Raw genomic sequence first — 22926 nt, 5'->3', positions numbered from 1 at the left:
AAAAACAACAAGTGCATCAAACTGGTGAGCCATCTCTCCAGCCTGTAATTATTTTTAAAATATAAATACAAATTAGATATTTCTGATAAATCTAGGACCTAAATTATGATGTGTTAAATAGATTCTAAACACCTTTTTATTAGACTTTTATGTTGGTCACATGTCAAAATAATGTTTTAAATATAAAAATTACACATATTATTAATTTCCCTGGTTTTTATCTTTTTAATGTAAAAATTTAAATTGCATATGCAATTGCACTGGTGTCTACTGGAGAACACCAAGTTGGACAGCTGTGCTTCAGTATGGCAAGGCAATGGCTGTATACTTTATTACACTTAAATAAAAAGAAAGTGCCTAGCGTGAAGGGCTGGGAATGGTGGAGGACCCCTTTAATCCCAGCACTCAGGAGGTAGAAGCAGAGGAATCTATGAGTTTGAGGTCAGCCTGATCTACACAGAAAGCTCCAGGCCAGGTAGGGCTACATAGAAAAACTTTGTCTCAAAAATTAAAAAATAAACAAACAACAACAAAAACCAACAACAAAAAAATGCTTAGATTGTGGTGTTCACACAGATAAGAAATTCATTAAATTTCAGGTTTTTCTTTTCTTTGTTGCTTTTTCCATTCTTAATAATCTCTAGTCTGGCCCAACAGAAAAAATAGTTTTAGCTATTTGAAAAGTTAAACTTCTAATCTCCTTTCCCGACCTGGAAAATTCATGTTAACAATAACAACGACAACGACGACGACAAGAAGGCATTATAGGTATAAAGGAAAGGAAAGGGGCCTAGAGAGATGACTCAGGCATTAAAGTATTCACTCTTCTTGTAGAAGACCAGAGTTTGGTTCCCAATGCCCATGTCAGGCGACGGTAACTCCTATAACTCCAGCTTCAGGGGATCCAATGCCCTCTTCCGACTTCTATAGGAACCTGCACTCATTTGCACAAATCTACATGCATATAGATGCATACACCAAATTTTAAAATAAACTAAATAGAAAAGTGTGATGGTTTGAATGGGTTTGCCACGCCCCCTCCAGGGAGTGGCACTATTGGGAGGTGTGGCCTTGTTGAGTAGGTGTGGCCTTGTTGGAGAAAGTGTGTCACTGTGGGGGTGGACTTTGAGATTATATATGTTCAAGCTACCCCTAGTCATACAATTTCCTTCTGCCACCTGCAGATCAAGATGTAGAACTCTCGGCTCCTCCAGCACCATATCTGCCTGTATGCTGCTGTGCTTCCCATCATGATGATAATGAACTAAACCTCTGAACTTACTGTAAGCCAGCCCCAACTAACGTTTCCCTTTATAAGAGTTGCCTTGGTCCTGGTATCTCTTCACAGTAATAAAATTCTAAGACAAAAAGGATAATACATTTAATTAGTAACAAGAAATCTCTTAAACTCAACCTTTGTTAGGTCTCCTTAATTCTACTTACTGATACGATAGTATGAGTGAATACTTACCACTAGGCTGCATAGTCAATGGACTAAAACTAAGCAAGGAGTGATGAAGCTTGAGACTTATTCCTGGATCCACCTATACCTTGCTCTGACCTCTGTCAAGTTAGTTTCTCTGTGTATTAATCTCTCCATCTGTAAAGAAAGGGAGTGGAGAGAAAGAGGATGGTTAAAATTCCATAGTGAGACCTAAGTACTAACACTGGGCTGCACTATTAAGAAAAATGTATTTCAATACCTATTTTTTACTAGTAAGAGTATCACAGAATTAAATGGTTCTTTATAACAAATACAACAGGTACAATTGAACTCTTTATACTCAGAAATAAATATAAATATTTTTATATTTGTTTCTATGCAAATGTTGAAAATAAACATAGCTCTGACTAACCAAATAAAGCCAGAAAATCCAAGTCATGAAAATCTACTAATAAGGATTATGAATTAAACTCTACCATACATATTTTGAAACCTTAACCCCACAATTTGAACATATTTGGAGATAGGTTTTATAAGGTGATAATTACTATAGAATGAAATCAGTGGTAGGGAGTGGCCACTGTATTGGAAATTGCAGATTTATAGAATATATAAAATATAATTATTTATAGAATATATAGAATAATTATTTTGATTCTTTAGAAGTGTTTTGTTTGGTTTGGTTTTTTAATATTCATTTTATTTATTTATATTTGAAATGTTGCCCACCCCACCTTCTCCCCCCTCCAAGAGTTCTTCAGCCCATTCCCTTCCTCCCCTTTGCCTCTGAGAGTGTGTTCTCCCACCTACTCCATCTCACCTCACATCCCCACCCAGGTATCACCCTTCCCTGGGACATCAAGTATCTACAGGATCAGGAGCATCCTCTCCCACTGAGACCACTCAAGGCAATTCTCTGCTACATCTGTGCTGTGGTCCATGCACCAGCCCGCCGTGTATGTTCTTTGATTGGTGACTTAGTCCCTGTGAGATCCTAGAACTCCAGGTTATTTCACACTGTTGGTCTTCTTATGGGGGTGCCATCCCTTCAACTCCATCAATCCTTCCCCTAACCCTTCCATAGGGGTCCCTGACTTCATTCCAATGGTTGGCTCTGAGTATCTGCATCTGTCTCAGTCAGCTGCTGGTAGAGCCTCTCAGACATCAATGCTAGGCTCCTGTCTGCAAGCACAGCGCAGCATCAGTAATATAGTGTCAGGTTTTGGTGCCTGCCCATGAAATGGATCCCAAGTTGGGCCTATCACTGGATAGCCTTTCCTTCAGTCTCTGCTCAAAAAAAGTTTGAAGATGGGTTGGTGACCCCATCTCTTCACTGGAGGCCCTATCTATTTACTGGAGTTGTTTTCTTCAGATTCCATCTCCCCACCATTGGTCATTTTGGCTAAGGTCACCCCCACGGAGTCCTGGGAACCTCTCAAGTTCCAAGTCTCTGAGACTTTATAGAGGTTCCTCTTGTCCCCATAAATTTTTAAAGGACAGAATTTAAAATAAGAAAAGCCTTGACATGACATTGGGAGACAATGAACCTCCAAAAATGTAAGTTCATTTTCTGTTGGTACTCTCTTCCTGGGCACACTGCCTCAGTCCCTGAGTTCATACATGCATCAACTATAGTGAGTTTGAAGACCTCGTTTTCTTGATGTGTACCATCTTCTCTGGCTCTTCTGTTGTTCCTTCCTCCTCTTCCACAGTGTTTCCTGTGCCTTGAGATACAGGATTTGATGGAGACATCCCACAAAGGGCCGAATGAAAGGCCTCTCCATCCCGGCATACCATCTTGCTGTGGATCTCTGTATTTGTTCTGATATGTTACAGGAGTAAGATTCTCTGATGATGGCTGAGCTAGGGACTGATCATATTTGTCCTTTTGGGTCTGGGTCACCTCAGTTGGGGTGATTTTTTTTTTCTAATTTCATCCATTTACCTACAAGTTTCCTTATTTTATTATTTTTAAAGAAGGAGTGAAGTTTCACAATATAAACATAGTACATTTTTTTAATCCATTCTTTTGTTGAGGGCCATAGAAATTATTTCTAAATTCAAGATATTCTGAATATAACATCAATGAACATGTTTGATCATGTATCTCTATGATAAAAGTCTCACTTTATAAACTCAAACTTGATACATAACCCAGGCTTGCCTTGAATTCATAATCCACTTTCTCAGGCCCCCAAGTGCAAGGATTATTTTCATGTTCCTCTACACTTGCATGTATTTCTGGAAATTTTTAAAAGAAAGAAATGTGGCTGAAATATCCACAGGGATATGGAAACATTCTTTATAAATGGGACAAAACATCACCCTGACCACCCCGGAAGCTTGGACAAATTCAGCATATGATACTTACTATATATATATATATAAAAAAATCAGCAGTAAACTGTAACATATATTACTATTAATTTTTAGTATTATCGCTACCACTAAAGAGTCCACCATATGCCAGGTAGGATACTAAGTACTTTACTAATAGATACTACCTTGTTGAGTATTCACCATGTGGCACAATATCACTATTTTATTTTACTACTAAGGAAATGATACCAAAAAAGGTCAATTAACTTTCTTTCATTAGAAAAATCACTTGAACTCAAACAATATTTTTCTTTAAAAAAAAAAAACAACTTAATTTTAATTTTAAAAATCTTATCATAAGTGGTACTTAATCCATTTATTTGTTTATTTAATGTTTATTTTCAATTATCTGCATTGTGGGGGGGGGGGTGGGCATTCATGAGTACAAATGCCTGCAATGGCCAGAATCCATCATATTGCCTGGAGCTGGAATTACAGGCATGTCTGAGCCACCCAACATGGGTTCTGGGAAGTAAACTTGGGCCCTCTCCAAGAATAAATAGTATGTGTTCTTAACCACTGAGCCATCTTTCCAGCCCTGGTTTTTATTTTTATTGATTTAGTATGTCTATGTTTGTGTTATCAATATGTGTGTGGGTACCTACGGAGGTCAGAAGTTGGTGTTGGATCCTCTGGAGCTGATATAAGTACTGGAGGCCAAATTCAGATCCTCTGCAAAATTAGTACGTGCTCTTGACCACTGAGTTATAGCTGCAATATCCCTCCATGTTTAACTACAGTATCTCCCATCTCTGTGCTGTCCTACCCCAACAAAAATGACACAAGGAACCCTTTGAATGCTTCTAACATGCTTAGTATTACCTCAATCTGGATGCCGAATAAGAGTGGCATAGTGAATTATTTTTTTAAAAGGTAAAGCTAGATTAAATGCAGAATGCTCATAGGTACCATGTTTCAAATGCTCCTAAAGTTTGAAAAATATGAAAGGACAATAGGTTTGGACGTACATATAAATGTAAAGAGGTGAAAAGGAAGTGGACCAAAGGAATAGGAAAAAAGGGAAGACCCCCTAGAAAACAAAGATGCATCAAACATACCTCTGAAGACCCACTACGAAAAGACAACCCCTTTGGTTTAGGATAAAACATAATTCCATGCTAGTATACACAGAGCTCAAAATGTAAGAGCTGGTAAGAGAACACCTGTTCAAATTAGCAGGGAACTGGTGTGGGACAGACAACTGATGAACTACTTCCATTAGCTGATATTCTTAGTGCCTCTCAGCTGATTGTCTGCCTCCAGAGTCTCTTAATTTATATACTTCATTTGGAGACAAGAGTGAGATTAATATTCCTCTGGGATGTACTCTAGGAGAAGGAAGGGCAGCAAACCAGACAATCCTGTTTCCTCTACCTAGCAGATGTGAGCAAACAAGACTAGATTTCCGCCATTTGCTTTGTAACAGATCTTGCATCTCTGTCTGTACATGCGAAGAGAAGAATGCCGGAGAATGTCAACATTTTCTTCAACAGCCAAAGGCAGCTAGCAAGAGGACTCATAGAAATGCTGAGAGGCAATGATGCCCTTTGTTCTATGAATTTGTCCTAAATAAACTTCAATATATATATATTGCTTACTTTTTTAATGGCTTCTGTGTGAGCCACAGCAAGAGAGAAGCTGATGTTCTTCAGAACGCTTCTGGCTCGTGCTTCTTGAACAGAAATTGAGTGATTCCAATGTTACCATGCTGCATTTCCAGGAATACAAATGTGGACCTGGTGTCGTGAAGTAAGTAATGTTCCACCATCACCATCTCTTTCCCCAGTTAGTACTTAGCTTTCTGTCTGCTGAGATGACATCTCACTATGCACTCACGCTAGCTTCAAGTGGTCAATTTTCTTAAGTATCTCTGATTTAGAGCATCACTAAGCTCAATCTTATTAGCATTTGGAATAAAGGAAATGATAGTCCCATATGCTCTACTCTATGTCAGTCAGAACACATGAGATAGGCCCTTGTGTTCAAATCTAGATCTGTAACCCTAAATGTGTACAGGTACATGATTTCTGTGCGCCTGAAGACAACTGCAGTGTACTCGCATACATAAATAAGTAATTCTTTAAAAAAATAATAAAATATTTCTTAAATTTTTATGTGTGTGTATTTGTGCCTGTGTGAGTTCATGTGCATCATGTGTGGTGGTGTACAGAGGTCAGAAGAGGGCATCCGCCTGCCTCTGCCTCCCGAGTACTGGGATTGAACACAGTAGTCACAATTGAATTTTTACATTTTTTCTTGGAAGGATTTGTAATTAGAACCCATGACTAGATTTCCAAGAGAAAAATAATTAATGAAAATTGTTGAAGATTGGTTCTAATGCTTTGAATTTATCTGCCCCCCAAATCGGGAATCTGTGTGTCCAAATACTGAAGGTCCTTGTCCTCAATTGATTTTATCGACCAGTAAAAAGCCAACTGCCAATGGCTGGGTGGAGAGAGAGAGGCAGAACTTTTAGATTCGCACAGGCTAGGAACTGGAAGGGAGGAAGAAGAGAGAATTGCCATGATTTGGAGGGAGACATACGAGATTTAGAGCCGCTGAGGGAAAAAAATCATATGAAATGTAGGTGAAAAGGAATGCGCCCCTGGAAGGGCTGCCCTGAAGCATTTTGGGCAGCAAAGACTAGGGGGCCACCAAAAGGAGCCAGGGCAACAAAGATAAAATAGAAAATCAGAGGGCTTTAAGCCATGAGTACTGGAGGAAAATGTGTGCTAGCCGTGGGGAGGATTAGAAGTGTCCAGCCTTTGAGCTAGTCAAGGCATATTAAACTGGGCATATTAAACACGCGCGCGCGTACACACACACACACACACACACACACACACACACACACACGCTGTCTTTTATTTGGGAATCCAGACAGCTTTTACGCAGGTGCGCATGTGCGACTCGTCAGTAGCACAAAGCGGTTTAGCTAATGACTGAGACAGAAAACTTCCTAAAATTAAACAAAAATAAGATGAACACTTTAATATTCATCTGTAAGTCATTGTAACTTCATAGGATCATTGTTTAAAGGTACCGTCATGATGGAAGGAATTGAGTAACAGTGACTGTAATTCAGCTTTACAAAGACTTCTGAATACAGTTTGCACAACTTATCTATACAAAGGCAAATTCTAGCTGATTAAAAGCCATTTAAAAGCCATGCATTCAAATAACAAAAGATTTTTAAAATACAATATACAGCTACTTATAAGACTAGAAATAGTGTGTCCCCAAAGAACCAGAAACTTGAAAGAATTTTTGTAGTATAAAACATAAAATTAGGGCTGGAGAGATGGCTCAGCGGTTAAGAGCGCTAACTGCTCTTCCAGAGGTCCTGAGTTCAATTCCCAGCAACCACATGGTGGCTCACAACCATCTGTAATGGGGATCTGATGCTATGGTGTGTCTGAAGACAGCAACAATATACTCACATACATGAAATAAATAAATCTTAAAAGTAAATAAAACATAAACAGAGCTTTTTGGAGAAAACCATTCAAAGCTGAGCATCTCTCTGAACAAACACAGTAAACAAATAACCAAACAACCCACAAAATCTATTTATCGCTTGGATACACTAAAAGGTCTAATTTTCCTGAGAGAGAAGATGGGAAGAACTAAGATTCCAAACTCTATGCTAACTCCCCACTCTGCATCAAAGTTATAACTACAGAGTTGGACTTAAGGTTACTTGGTCCAAATTGTGCAGTGCTCTTTTTATTCATACTAAAAGTTCTTTAAAGGGGGAAAGGCAAATGAGACATCCCCAAAAGACCAGCTAAAAGTGTTCTTGGTGTAACCCTGGCTGTCCTAGAATTAGCTCTGTAAACCAGCCTGGCCTTGAACTCAGAGACCTTCCAGCTTCTGCCTTCTAAGTACAAGGATTAAAGGTGTGTGCTGCCACCACCCAGCTCCAAAAATATTTTAAGGTGAAAGACTCAGTGAAAGCAGCAGAAGCCACTCTCACATTTCCCATTCTCTTCCTCAGAGCTGGTCATAAAAACTGAGGAAGGTTTCCTCACTTTCCCTCAACACAAGGCAACTAAGACCCTCATAGTAAAAGCTACCTCCTATACCAGGAGGAGAGTAATCAAAGGGACAGATGCCAGCAGAAAGGTGAGCGAACTGTCTGGCCCTAATTGCTGAATCCCCTAAGTTATGACCGTTATACTTCATCCCCTTTTGCTTAATTTTATTTCTCCCTGACTACTTCATCAAACCTGGCATAAAAATACACAAACCATTGAGTATTGTGTCCTTACAAAGACTCAGATGGCGAGGTAAAACTTATATGAGTTAAATGAGTGCTTTTGTTAATGTCTTCCATTATGTGCAGATATGCAGTGAACCTATGATAAGGAGAAGACGATTTCCTCCCTTACAGTGTATACATTACTTCAGGCCACAGCAGAGGTTGAGGAGAGGATGGACACTGGCTTGGAAGCATGTTTTATTTTAAAAAATGACTATTCTTTTCAAAAACTTAAAAGTTAGATGACATTATCTCAACTACATAAATATGCATATCTGTACATGCCTACAAACACATACACATCTGAGGCTTAGACTAACTTAACCAAATTATTTGGATATCAAGTAACATAAGCTCAGCCAAGTTGGAGATTAAACTATACACAGGCTTGAAAGCATGAGGTCTTCAGTCATTGCTACCATTAACTTTGTGATGTTGGTTGTGAGCCCAGCTTCAGGTAACTGTGCTGTCTCTACAGCTCCTTTGTCACTTATTATTGAAAGGCATCTAACAAAATTACTATCTCAGCTATACTTGAGAGGCACATTAAATAAGGATAATAAAATCATTTTACAAAATCCAACTATATAAAGATTTCATCCAGTTTCAAAATCCTTTATAAGTTTCAGTCATCTGATTCACTATTAACTTATTTGTATTAGTTATTTGTATATTGTACACAGCAAACTCAAAGTTTTAAGGTTTGCTTCAGAATTACTTCTCCAGCTCATCTTCTCTTTCCTTCTTCCTCCAAGTTGTCCTACAAGATTCATAACACTTTGACTCATCTGCTACACAGCGAACACATCTTGCTAACTCATTCTTTACAATTTAACTTAAAATTCAGCCTTCCTGACTCTTTTCCCTTGGTAAACAATTCCTCTTCTATACAACATTTATAGCTAATTCATACTTAAAACAGTCAAATCACATTATAATTCTCTCTCGCACATACATACACACAAGTTAAATTTTTAAAATAAAATTTAAAACTAAGTAAAATTAAGAGTACACTCTTCTCGAGTTAGAAAGCACATAGCACTAAAGCAGTATTTGGACTTTGCAAAGTGTATGTTTCAAAGGAAATAAAATTTAACTAAATTGTGCACAACAATGGCAGTTGCCCCGAAGGTCCCTGTTAACACTCTGTGCCCCAGCTGGCTTCTAGAAGGTTCATTACTTTCATATTACCACTGTGGCAATTTATTAATGTGCTCAATGCAAGGAAAATAAATTGAAATGACAGTCCTGGCAACCAACATTTTATATTACTAGAGCCCCCTTTCACCAGTAGTGCCATGGATAAGTCTTCTTAATGCAAAACCATTTTTATATTGTAGTCTGAGATCTTCAACATTGATGTTAGTACTAAAGAGAATTTTTTTTTAAAGTACAAAAACTATAGGTCCTCATGAAGATAGACAAAGGAACCAGGCACAGTGGCACCTGCCTATTATCATAAGACTTGAAAGGCTGAAAGCCCTCTAAACACACAGCTATGTGGTGCTCACCACCTTGCACTGATGAGCACAGTACCCCAGACAACACTCCTATTTGCCTTTCCTAGGGCTGCTACACTCAATAACAGCTCTAGAATGTATCATGCTACAAAACTGAAGTTTGACATCAAGCTGTGAACAGGCCTACGTAATTTGCTCTAGCAGCCCTAGGAAACTAATAATGATCTTTCTACCTAAAATCGAATGCTGCTCTAACAGTTAAAACTGAGGACTTGATCCTAGAATTAAGTTAAGAGAAGGAGATGAAAGAAGGTAAGGGTCCTCAATAAAAAAATAAAAAAATAAATAATAATAATAATAATAAAAACACCTTGACTTGATGGGACACATGGCTATAAAATGTGAGCACTAAAGGTATTTCTGGTGGGACCTTGGAGGGAAATAAAATACAAGTTATTAGACATCTTCAAGAAATCTCTGTTATAATAAAGTGGCAGAAAACTTTAAATTGTGTTTGGCAGCTGAGTTTCTTTAGAAGGTAAAAGTGATTACCTTGGATACTTATCTCGTATTACTAACTAAAGTGTGAAAGGGCCTGGAGTCTTCTTGATGCTTAAAGTAAAATATAGAAGACAAATCAAGAAAACAGTAAGCAAAAAGGAACCATTAATTGATGACTTGGAAAATCCTCTGCTCATCTAGAGACTGCACCCTGAAAACATGATGAAAGCTGCGGTTAGGTACTCATTTGTGTGAGTCGTCAAGTCTCTTATCAGATGGCTCGGATGGCAGTACATTAAATGGGAAGTCTGACGAGGTTTTGAGAATTTCATACCAGCAGAACTGTCTTCAGACTGGACCAAAGGGGCAGAAATAGAGCATTATAAAGGTATATAGTTTCCAAAGGAAGAGTCACAGATACAGAGTCTTAGGCCAATGAGATCTTGGGATGAAAGGATAAGGACATTTTAGCAGCTCAGAAGACACAATTTAACCACAAAATTCTATTCTCTTATCTTGAATATAATGCCTCCTACAGAATCATGAACTTAACCTAGACCAGTGATACTTTTATCCTCAAGATCCTGGGGTCATGCCCAGAGGCGTCGGTGAGATTTTTCTTTAATTTTTATTTTGATGGGATTACAAGGATGGATGGATGATATGGAAGGACTGGGAAACGAGTAAGGGATTGAGCTACATGATGTGAAATTCCCAAAGAATCAATAAAAAAAAATTCTCCTTTTTTTGATGGAACTTTCTCCTGTGACTGCCGTATCATTGTATCTTGGAAGCAGGTAACCTGCCTTCCAGGCTTCATAAAGTCTATTCTGTCTCAGGATGGGCCATATCCAGGGGCTTACTCATGCCAGATTCAAATAATTAGAAGAAATTTGGAATTTTATTTAGGAAAGATGCTGTCTCAAAAACAAAAACAAAAAAGATAGAGGACCAGCTCCTGAGAACCAACATTTGAGGTTCTTATACAAACTTATGGCATGTGCACACATGACACACAGACAATGTGGAGAAAAAGGAACTCTGCACATCGTTGGTGGGAATGTAGTCTAACCATTATGGGTTGTAAATGAGTATAGTCAAGTGACAGAACTTCCTTATTCTTCATAGATGAAAATCTTCATTATATATAAAATATCACATTTTCTTTTTTTCATTCCTCTGTTGACAGACATAGTAGCCAATATCTTGAAATGTTTTCTATATTTTTTCCTCTAACAGTTTCATGTTTTAGGGCTTATATTAAGATCTTTAATTCATTTGAAGTTGAGAAACACAGATATACCTTTTTTGGGGGGAGGGGTAGAATCTCACTATGTCACCCTGGTTGGCTTGAAACTCTTATCATGCTAAGTGAAGTAAGCTAGATACAGAAAGACAAATATCACATATTTTTCTCTCATACACAGAATCTAGAGATTTAAAAGGTAAGACTTGAAAGTATGAACAGCACTATTTGGGCAGAGGGAGGAGTCCTGCATAAAGGGAAAGGGTATAATGGGGACAGAAATGATCTAAGGATATGACATACATGCATGGAATGTCATAACCAATGTACTATTCAATGTATACTTTTTTTTTTTTTTTTGGTTTTTCGAGACAGGGTTTCTCTGTATAGCTCTGGCTGTCCTGGAACTCACTTGGTAGACCAGGCTGGCCTCGAACTCAGTAATCTGCCTGCCTCTGCCTCCCGAGTGCTGGGATTAAAGGTCTGCGCCACCAGGCCCGGCTCTCAATGTATACTTTTTAAAAAAGTCAATCTACCATATGAGACATCCACCCCAGTTCCAAATATACACTTCAAAGATATATTATTAGCATACCACAGAGATACTTCCATGGCTATGTCCACTGAAGTACTATTCATAAGAGCATATACAGAAAACCAAACTAGGTGCCCATCAGATGAATGAGTCAAGAAATTATGGTATCTATGCTGGCTAGTTTTTGTCAATTTTACAGAGTCACCTGGGAAGAGGGAAGCTTCACTAAGGAATTGGCTCTACCCGATTTGGTCTGCAGGCAAGTCTGGGGGTGGGGGTGGGCAGTATTTTCTTGACTGATGGTTAATGTGGAGGGCCTAGCCCAAGATGGGTAGTGCTACCCTTGGACTGGTGGTCTTTGACTGTGTTAGAAAGCAAGCTGGCCAGTAAACAGAATGCCTCCATTGTCTCTCTGTTTGAGTCTTACCTTCAGGTTCCACTCTTGAGCTCCTGCCCTTGCTTCCCTAAAAGATGAGCTATAACCTATAAGGTGAAATAAACCCTTTCTTCCCCTAAGTTGCTTCGGATTAGTGTTTTGTCACAGCAACAGAGAATCCAACTAGGACAGTGTCTTATTTATCCATCCACGTGTGTGTGTACATGTGTGTATGAGAGAGGGAGGGAGGGAGGGAGGGAGGGAGAGAGGGAGAGAGGGAGAGAGAGAGAGAGAGAGAGAGAGAGAGAGAGAGAGAGAGAGAGAGAATATAGATATTTTTAAGCAATAAAATATGAAATCCTGTCATCTTCAGCAAGATAGATGAAATATATTAAGATAGAAAATATTTAGTAAGGTAAAGACATGCACAGAAAGACAAGTACCACATGTTCTTTCTCATCTGTGCACAAGCCAAAGGTAGGTATCAAACACCACTTTATTTTTTTCACAAAGTGTCTCTCAATGAACCTGAAGCTCATCAATCAGGCTAGACATGAGCAAGCCCTGGAGTCCTCTGTCTCTGCCTCCCAGGACTGGATTATAAGTGTGCACCATCACACCCAGCTTTTCCTATGTGTGCTGTGAATCTAAATTCAGGTCCTCATGCTTACACACCAAGCATTTTACCTACTGCGCATCTCCCTAGCTCTTGAAAACGTTTTATTTTTTAAAGTAATTATAGGTCTTTTAAGTTTATCCCATACTTTTCATACAGACAAAATCATAACTACTCAACTAATGTTGATATACAAAGGTAATAACTATTAAAACATTTTTCAGCACTATATAAACAATTCAAATAGAAAACCATATCTATATATGAAATCATTTTTGTTCACAAGCCAATGTGAGGACATATTCACAATTCTGCCAAATAATGGCAGTGTTTTCCATTAAGAAACAATATTATATGATACGAATTGTTTACATTTGTCTGAATGCTCTCTGTTGACCTGCACTTGGTATATTTTTGACACCTACATGTATGACATAGATATGAGAAAATTTATATGACATCCAGATAGCATATACTCTAACACATGAGTCTATCTATAGACTGCAGTTTGACAGACCCATAAAATGAGTTAACTATTTGTCATATCATTATGAAGAAATATGTTTTAATTAAATTTCAAATAAATAGAATCTAATCCTTTATTTGAACAGCTTTAGATTTCTGGAAAACTGCATAGATACTTTGTACTTTCCACTCAGTTTCCTGGTTATAATATCTTGTATCATAATAACATGCATATCTGTTAACATGCATATTGTTAATAAAACAATGCCAAAAGGCGGTCTAACACACCCAGGATCATAGGGTCAGAGCTGAGGCAGACACAATATCTGCTCCAACACCAGAAGTAACTGGGACCAGCGGGACCTGGGCACCCAGGAACTCCACCTGACCAGTGGCACAGGTTCCTTCCAGTCTGGGCCAGTGCCCTGAGCAGACCTTGGGAGCAAACTCCGAAGCCCATCCCACAACACCCAGAGGAAGCTCCACTCCCATGCGCTCTAACACACCCAGGACTACAGAATCACAGGATTCCAGGATCCCAGGAGCTTGGTCACACAAGGATCTCAGGGTCCCAGAGGCAGCTTGACTCTCAGGAGCTCTGATACACTCAGGATCTCAGGATCACAGGATCCCAGAATCACAGGATCACAGAGACAGCTGAACTCTGAGGAGTTCTGACACAACTAGGATCACAGGAAGGACAGGCTCCAGTCAGATATAGTGAGGGCAGGTAGCACTAGAGACAATTAGATGACGAGAGGCAAGCGTAAGAACATAATCAACAGAAACCAAGGTTACTTGGCATCATCAGAACCCAATTCTCCCACAATAGCAAGTCCTGGATACACCATCACACTGGAAAAGCAAGATTTGGATCTAAAAAAATCACTTCTCATTATGGTGATAGAGGACTTTAAGAAGGACATAAATAACTCTACCTTAAAGAAATACAGGAGAACACAGGTAAACAGCTAGATGCTCTTAAAGAGGAAACACAAAAAAAAAAAAACAAAAAAAACAACAACAACAACAAAAAAAAAACCCTTAAAGAATTACAGGAAAACACAATCAAACGGGCGAGGGAAATGAACAAAACCATCCAAGATATAAAAATGGAAATAGAAACAATAAAGAAATCACAAAGTGAGACAACTCTGGAGTTAAAAACCTAGGAAAGAGTTCAGGAGTTATAGATGCAAGCATCAACAACAGAATACAAAGCAGAAAAGAGAATCACAGGTGCAGAAGATACCATAGAAAATATTGACACAATAGTGAAAGAAAATGCAAAAAGCAAAAAGCTCCTAACCCAAAACATCCAGGAAATTGACACAATGAGAAGACCAAACCTAAGGGTGATAGGTATAGAAGAGAGCAAAGAGTCCCAACTTAAAGGGCCAGTAAATATCAACAAAATTATAGAAGAAAACTTCCCTAACCTAAAGAAAGAGATACCCATGAACATACAAGAAGAAGCCTACAGACCAGAAAAGAAATTCCTCCTGTCACATAATAGTCAAAACACCTAATGCACAAAACAAAGAAAGAATATTAAAAGCAGTAAGGGAAAAAGGTCAAGTAACATAGAAAGGCAGACCTATCAGAATTACACCAGACTTCTCACCAGAGACTATGGAAGCTGGAAGATCCTAGGCAGATGTCATATAGACCCTAAGAGAACACAAATGCCAGCCCAAACTACTATAGCCAGCAAAACTCTCAATTACCATAGATGGAGAAACCAAGATATTCCATGACAAAACCAAATTTACACAATATCTTTCCATAAATCCAGCCCTACAAAGGATAATAGATGGAAAACACCAACACAAGGAGGGAAACTACACCCTAGAAAAAAAGCAAAAAAGTAATCTTTCAACAAACCCAAAAGAAGATAGCCACACAAACATAATTCCACCTCCAACAACAAAAATAACAGGAAGTAACAATCATTCTTCCTTAGTATCTCTTAACATCAATGGACTCAACTCCCCCAAAAAGACATAGACTAACAAACTGGATATGTAAATAGTACCCAGCATTCTGCTGCATATAGGAAATGCAACTCAGTGACAAAGGCAGACACTACCTCAGAGTAAAAGGTTGGAAAACAATTTTCCAAGCAAATGATCCCAAGAAACAAGTTGGAATAGCCATTCTAATATCAAATAAAATCAATTCTCAACCAAAAATTATCAAAAAAAGATAAGGAAGGACACTTCATATTGGTCAAAGGAAAAAAAATCTACCAAGATGAACTCTCAATTCTGAACATCTATGCTACAAATGTAAGGGCACCCACATTCATAAAAGAAACTTTACTAAAGCTCAAAGAACACATCGCACCCCACACAATAACTGTGGGAGACTTCAACACCCCACTCTCAGCAATGGACAGATCACGGAAACAGAAACTAAACAGAGACATAATGAAACTAATGTAAGTTATGAAACAAAAGGATCTAACGGATATCTATAGAACATTTCATCCTAAAACAAAAGAGTATACCTTCTTCTCAGCACCTCAAGATACCGTCTCCAGAACTGACCATATAATTGGTCACAAATCAGGCCTCAACAGATACAAGAAGATTGAAATAATCTCATGCACTCTATCAGATCACCATGGATTAAGGGCTAAGGCTGGTCTTAAATACCAATAAAAACAATGGAAAGTACACATACACATGGAAGCTGAACAACGCTCTACTCAATGATAACTTGGTCAAGGAAGAAATAAAAGGCTTTTTAGAATTTAATAAAAATGAAGACACATACCAAAACTTATGGGACACAATGAAAGCAGTGGTAGGAGGAAAACTCATAGCTCTAAGTGCCTTCAAAAAGAAACTGAAGAGAGCTTACACTAGCAGCTTGACAGCACACCTGAAAGCTCTAGAACAAAAAGAACAAATATACCCAAGAGTAGAAAGCAGGAAAGAATCAAACCAAATAGAAACAAAAGGAACTACACAAAGAATCAACAGAACCAGGAGCTGGTTCTTTCAGAAAATCAACAAGATAGATAAACCCTTAGCCAGCCTAGAGGGCACAAAGACAGTATCCAAATTAATAAAATCAGAAATGAAAAGGGAGACATAACAATGAAATATATCGTAAAATAATTATTCTGTTTGTTGAATGTCAATAGTTGAAAATATTAAAATCATGTTCTACAAACATCATGGAAATATTGTTGATAATTTTTTTCACTGTGCTTGAAATTAGCATTTTCTTAATGTTTAACTTCAGAGTTTTTGCTATTTTGAAAATTTTAAAATATACTTACTGACAAAATAATTTTTCTCATAGAAACACTGATAATCTTTTTAAAGTAAACTTACTGTTAGACAATGTACACGGATATATAATGCATTTTAAACATTCTCTGTCAGATGGTATATAAGGGCTTTTGAATATAGTTCTTAATGATTCATTTTTAATATTTTATGCTCCTTTACTATGCTTAACTCACAAAGAATATCTGTATGTTTTGAAACAATTTAGTATTCAACATTAGATATAGGACCCTCAGTTATGGATAGTATTAAATATTCATTAATGATATTTTTAGAGTATGAAAGGATGTGAATATAAAAGGTGAACACATTTTTATGTATTATTTGTTTCTCAAAATACTCAATATTATTAATGTGTGATGTATAAAATGCATTTAAGTAAGAAAAAATAAACCAATCCTAATAATCAATTAATTTTAAAGCCAATACTCAAGTCACATTTCCTTAATTTTACCTAACATACTCTTTTTGTTCCAAGATGACACCCAAGTGATTATAATATATTTAGTTGTTCTATTTTCTTAAGCTTAGTTTGGCTTGATAACTTCTCAGACTTCTTTTTTTTTTTTTTTTTAAAATCATGTACACATTTTTGAAGAGTACCAAAGCACTATTTCTCAGACTGGTCTTCAGCTAGGATTTGTTTGCTGCTCTTGTCATGAGATGAGGAGACGAGGGTTATAGGCTTGTTAAGGAAGGACACTGAAGTGAAGTGCATCTCACCTGGATAAAAACTTACAACAGGTGAGGGAGCTCCATCTCTCTCTGGAGCACCAGGCAGGTGTGGTGAAAAAGTACTGCTAAAATACCAAGCATTGTTACAGTTCTGTTAAAACTGATTAAATCTAGGAACTAGGAAGATGACTTAGTCTATAAAGTGATGACTGTACAAGCTGAGTTCTTGAGTTTGAGCCCCAGTATACAGGTAAAAGCTGTGTGTGGTGTGTACCTGCAATCCCAGTGCTGGGCAAATAGAGGGGAGAATCCTTAGAGCTTGCTGCCTAGCCAGTCTAGTCAAATCTGTGAGCTTCAGGTTCAATGAGAAACTGTCTCAAAGAATGAAGTAGAGGGCCAACTGAAGAACACAAATTAATATCTGGCTTATATACATGCATGCATCTTCTAATACATTTACATACATAGGCATACACATAAAGTATCTATTAAAGTCACAATTAATGTTGGTAAGTTCTTTCTGATTTTACTGCAGGGGCGAGAGAGATAGGTCAGTGGTTAAAAACACCAATTGCTTTTCCAGACCACCAAAGTTCAGTTCCGGGAACCCATAAGGCTGCTCGAAATGGACTGCAACTCTAGTACCAAGGGATCCGATACCTTAGTCTGGCATCTGCAGGCACCAAACACACAAGTGGTGACATACATACATACATACAAAACATCCACACACAAAAACTAATGTAAAAAAAGATCTTCTTGTAAGCATTCCTGATGTATGTTCACTTTACTGTAAACGAGCAAAGATATTAAGGGATGGGGCAATGTAACCCTATGATTGAATTCTCTCTTGCTTCTTTGACTGCTGAAGGGAGGCTCAAACAGTCAGCCAGGCTACTCTTCAAGGAACACTAGCTGTTTCCAACACTCCATGGATACTTTGAAAAAAACTGCATAAGGACTAAAGCTGATTGCTCTGGCTCCTGAAGGCAGTCTTAGCCAGGACTGTTTGAAACAGTTTGTGCCTGTCTTTTTGGTACTGCAAGCCTCAGTAAATACTAGATGACCCTGTAACTATTTTCAACAAAGGCAGAAGGAGCATTTTTTTTCCTGGTGGGACTACTGTGGCAGGTGCTAAAAAGACGTTGATGCAATTGGTGTACAACAAACCTCATCTTAATGCCAGGTTTGCTCTGATTGGTGCAAACACCCACTTTCTGGCTATATAAGCAAGGAGTTTGGTTACTTGGCTGAGAGACAACTCCTCTGCCATTGCAAAATTAGGCACAAGTAAAAGCTTCTTGGGTGGCTTTGTCTACTTCTAGTTGTGGGGGATGAGCTAGTATCAGAAGGGAGAAGGGGCAGAGAGCAGAGCGGCAGCGGCAGCAAGACAGCAGAAAGGCAGACAGAGGAGCAGCCAGGACTCTGAGCTGCCAAAGCAGATCTGCCTGTATGGACAGGACCACAAGACTGGTGGTCAAGTGCAGCACACACGGCAATGGCAACAATAGTTGAAATAGCTGAAAAGCATCAGTAGTCACCTCTTGAGCAGGAGCAACTGGAAAGAGGTCATAGTAACAAGAGGGAACTGAACAATTAAGAGGCCATCTAGGGCAGACGCAGGGAGATTGGCAGAAATAGAGAACAGAGTTGAGGCTGACAAAGAACTGAAGAATATAAGAAACTGAGACGAGAAGCTGCAGGCCCCCTAAGTCACTTGAAGAGTTCCTGAGAGCTGACAAGCCCTTAGGAACAAGCCAGAGGTCTCAGACACCTCAGGCCAGGAGCTGTAAAACTGCCAACTGCCAAGGGCTAGGGAATCTCAATTTCCCAGGCCAATGAGGGAGCTGGAATACTGTAGAGCTAAGGGCCTGGCTTCCTGAAGCCTGCAGAAAAGCTGTAACACTAGAAGGTACTTTCTGTCTGCTGCTTCTCCACCTGCTTACTGCCTTGTCCTCTGGGGTCAAATGCCAACTGGCACCATGCCAAAGACTAACTCTTGAGCTTTGCTTTGCCTAACCACTGCTTCTAATCTAAAAGAGCAATAGGACCCCAGCCAGGGAATTGTAATAGTCACCAAGGGAAAAACCATCTCATCCTCCTTTGTATCATTAGAGAGTTTGTGACAGGTTGAGATGGGAAAGCAGATCCAGACCAAAGGTTGAGAGAGTACAGAAATTAAACCATGAACATGGACTCTTTTAAAAAGGAACACACATTTTTCTCAAATTCAAAACCAACCTCAAGCTGAGAAAATGAATCAGTTGGTATAGTGCTTGCCATGAAGCAAGTTGTAATCCCAGAACCCAACTTTTTAAAAAAGCCAGATATGGTAATGTGAACTGGTAACCTTAGCAGTTACTGGAAGGCTAAGACAGGATGAGGCCCCGCAGGGTGCCAGCTAGCTGACCAGCCTAGCCTAGGAGAGGAGCTCCAGAGCAATGAAAACCCATCTCAGAAATAAGGTGGACAGTATTCCTGAGGTTTTCCTCTGGCCTCCATATGCATGCATACCACCTGCCTGGATACCACCACAAGCAGAAAGAATCTTGATTGATTTACTGAAGCAATTCATTCTTTTACTTAGATGTTAATCAATTTTCTGTCACTCTAACAAATACCTGAGACGACCTACTAATGAAGAGAAAATATTTATTTTGGCTCAATTTTAGAGAATTCAATTCACATTCAGTTAGCCCTGTCATTCTGAGCCCATGGTAGATCAGCATTGTAGCAGCACAAAGCTGTCAACCTTATAATGGAAAGCAGGAAAAAAAAATGAAAGAAGAGACTGAGGTCCCACTATTGCTTTTTTTTTTTTTTATAGAATATTCTTTTTTTTTTTCATAACCATTTCTTTTTTTTTTTTTTAAAGATTTATTTATTTATTTTATGTAAGTACACTGTAGCTGTCTTCAGACACTCTAGAAGAGGGCATAAGATCTTGTTACAGATGGTTATGAGCCACCATGTAGTTGCTGGGATTTGAACTCTGGACCTTTGGAATAGCAGTCGGGTGCTCTTACCCACTGAGCCATCTCACCAGCCCCCACTATTGCTTTTGAGAGCATGTCTCTAATAGCCCAGAGACTTCCCATTAGACCCATATTTTAAAGGTTCCAATAGCATCTAAAAGCACCAACCTGGAGACCTAATCTTTAACAAATGGACCTTTTGTGGGGACATTTAAGACCCAAAATTATAGCATCAGGATTCTAGTTTGCCTATACTGTTTGATGAAATAATATATACTCAATAAACATATATGTGTTAACTAACTATCATAAATCAACTTATAAAGTCCTAAAATTATAGAACACTGCTGGGGACAGTGTACATGGAATTAAGCCAGGCTGGCCTATGTTTGAAACTGTGTTCTAGCATACATTTCTTAATTGTGGCCAAATATCTGAGTCCCGAAGTCTATTTTTTTCTAACATATCGAACAGAACTAATAATATTTATACAGTTAACAACAATTTTTTGATATTTCAATGTATCTAGAAGATACCCAAGTTACTTCAGAAAGGTTACCCTCCTGCTTAGTTTAGTACCTTATGTGGAAAAGATGTCCTCTAACTACATTTTAGAATAAGACAAGATATGTACAAACACACATAAAGAAGATCTGGCTGCCACTTTGATACATTGGATAATCTCTGAAGCAATTTCCCATGCTTTCCCCTCCCCTACCTCATAAAACTAATTCATGTAGTATATACAGCAGCCAATCAAATACCTGATGATATTTGAGCCAAGAATCAATAGAGCTATATTCTGGCTTTCATGCCTTTGCCGAGTTATTCCTTTCATTGGGCCTCGTTTTATCACTGAACAACTAGCAGTCCCAGAATCTTAGATATCACCATTGCCTAAATCACAAAGCCAGCAAATGGGGACTTTCAAACCACCAAGTCATACAACTATGCCCAGGTTGTTCAGGGTTTGTTTGTTTGTTTGTTTTTTAATTAGGTATATCTGTGGGAGCAGGATGTGTGTGCAGGTGCCCTTAATAAGTCAAAGGCATTGGAAACCCCTGGAGCTGGAGTTACAGAAAGCTGTGATCTACCCAGTGTAGGTACTGGGAACTGAATTCAGATCCTCTATAAGAGAAATGCCCACTTTTAATCACTGAACCATTTCTCCTGACCCCAATTTCCAGATTGTTAAACTCTGCTTTAAAGTTCTCTTCCATCCTCTCAGTTGCAAAGTATTTAAGGCTGAAATGTTCTTTAGAGTATCCAGAAGCCTTTTACTTTGTCCTGAAATCCACTAAAAACAAAAGGATAAGTTATATTTTCATTAAAAATCAGAAGATAGAGTAAACAAAATTATCAATATCAATCCTGATTAGCTAAGAGAAACTATAATTACAGTCTTAAAAGAATAAAAATTCCTTTCTTCAAGCTTGCAATCCCACCAGCAATGGAGGAGTGTTCCTCTTTCTCCACAACCTCTCCAGCATCTGCTGTCACCTGAATTTTTGATCCTAGCCATTCTGACTGGTGTGAGGTGAAATCTCAGGGTTATTTTGATTTGCATTTCCCTGATGATTAAGGATGTTGAACATTTTTTCAAGTGCTTCTCAGCCCTTCGGTATTCCTCAGTTGATTATTCTTTGTTTAGCTCTGTACCCCATATTTTAATGGGGTAATTTGAATTTCTGGAGTTCCGCTTCTTGAGTTCTTTGTATATATTGGATATTAGTCCCCTATCAGATTTAGAATTGGTAAAAATTCTTTCCCAATCTGCTGGTGGCCTTTTTGTCTTATTGACAGCATCTTTTGCCCTACAGAAGCTTTGCAATTTTATGAGGTCCCATTTATCGATTCTTGATCTTACAGCACAGGCCATTGCTGTTCCGTTAAGGAATTTTTCCCCTGTGACCATTTCTTCGAGGCTTTTCCCCACTTTCTCCTCTATATATTTCAGTCTGGCGGTTCCTTGGAAAACTAGACAGAGTACTACCGGCAGATCCAGCAATACCTCTTCTGGGTATATACCCAGAAGATGTTCCAACTGGTAATAAGGACACATGCTCCACTATTGTTGGGGTCTCCCACCTCCACTAACCACTCTCCCTCTAACATTATATTGCGCCCCCTACAGGCGCACAAAATTGCTACTGAGAAGACCTCCCCAGATTTCCCAGAATGCAGCATCGTCAGACCGCCCTACGTCGACGTCATCTCCGCCCACTCGCTCGGACCCGCCTACCAGATACATCTCTGCTCATGATCGGACTGCGCCAGAGAGAGAGAGTTTCTCCAGGGAACTCAAGGGCGGGCTTAGAATCCTTCCTTGTCCGATTAATAAAAATCATGCTATGATCGGCGCAAACCGACAGAGCATTCATTTTCCTTTCGCAGCCTATCCTCTTTTAGGATGTTAAGTTCTTCAGTACGAACCCAGTCCAAAGTGTTTTCTGCCCACACAGAAACACACACACTATGTTCATAGCTACCCTATTTATAATACCCAGAAGCTGGAAAGAACCCAGATGTCCCTCAATAGAGAAATGGATACAGAAAATGTACATTTACACAATGGAGTACTACTCAGCTATTAAAAACAATGAATTTATGAAATTCTTGGGTATCTGGAGGATATCATCCTGAGTGAGGTAACCCAATCACAAAAGAACTCACTTGATATGCACTCACTGATAA

At 38.7% G+C, this 22926-nt stretch overlaps 1 protein-coding gene across 2 annotated transcripts in view; it reads right to left on the bottom strand.

Annotated features, from left to right (window-relative positions):
• Scmh1 (Scm polycomb group protein homolog 1) overlaps nt 1–22926 on the bottom strand; it is a 117195-nt gene that overhangs the window by 82035 nt on the left and 12234 nt on the right. For both annotated transcript variants that reach the window (XM_021200169.1, XM_029539677.1), the window contains exon 2: nt 1472–1600. Coding sequence is in view for 1 of the 2 variants with exons in the window: in XM_029539677.1 (XP_029395537.1) it covers nt 1472–1484 (13 nt within the window). In the remaining variant the exon portion in view is untranslated. The remainder of the gene's footprint in view (nt 1–1471; nt 1601–22926) is intronic.

The sequence above is a fragment of the Mus pahari genome, chromosome 6, assembly GCF_900095145.1.
Source record: "Mus pahari chromosome 6, PAHARI_EIJ_v1.1, whole genome shotgun sequence".
NCBI classification, from domain to species: domain Eukaryota; kingdom Metazoa; phylum Chordata; class Mammalia; order Rodentia; family Muridae; genus Mus; species Mus pahari.
The sequence above is the reverse complement of the archived record's forward strand: the minus strand, read 5'-3'. Positions and strand labels throughout refer to the sequence as shown.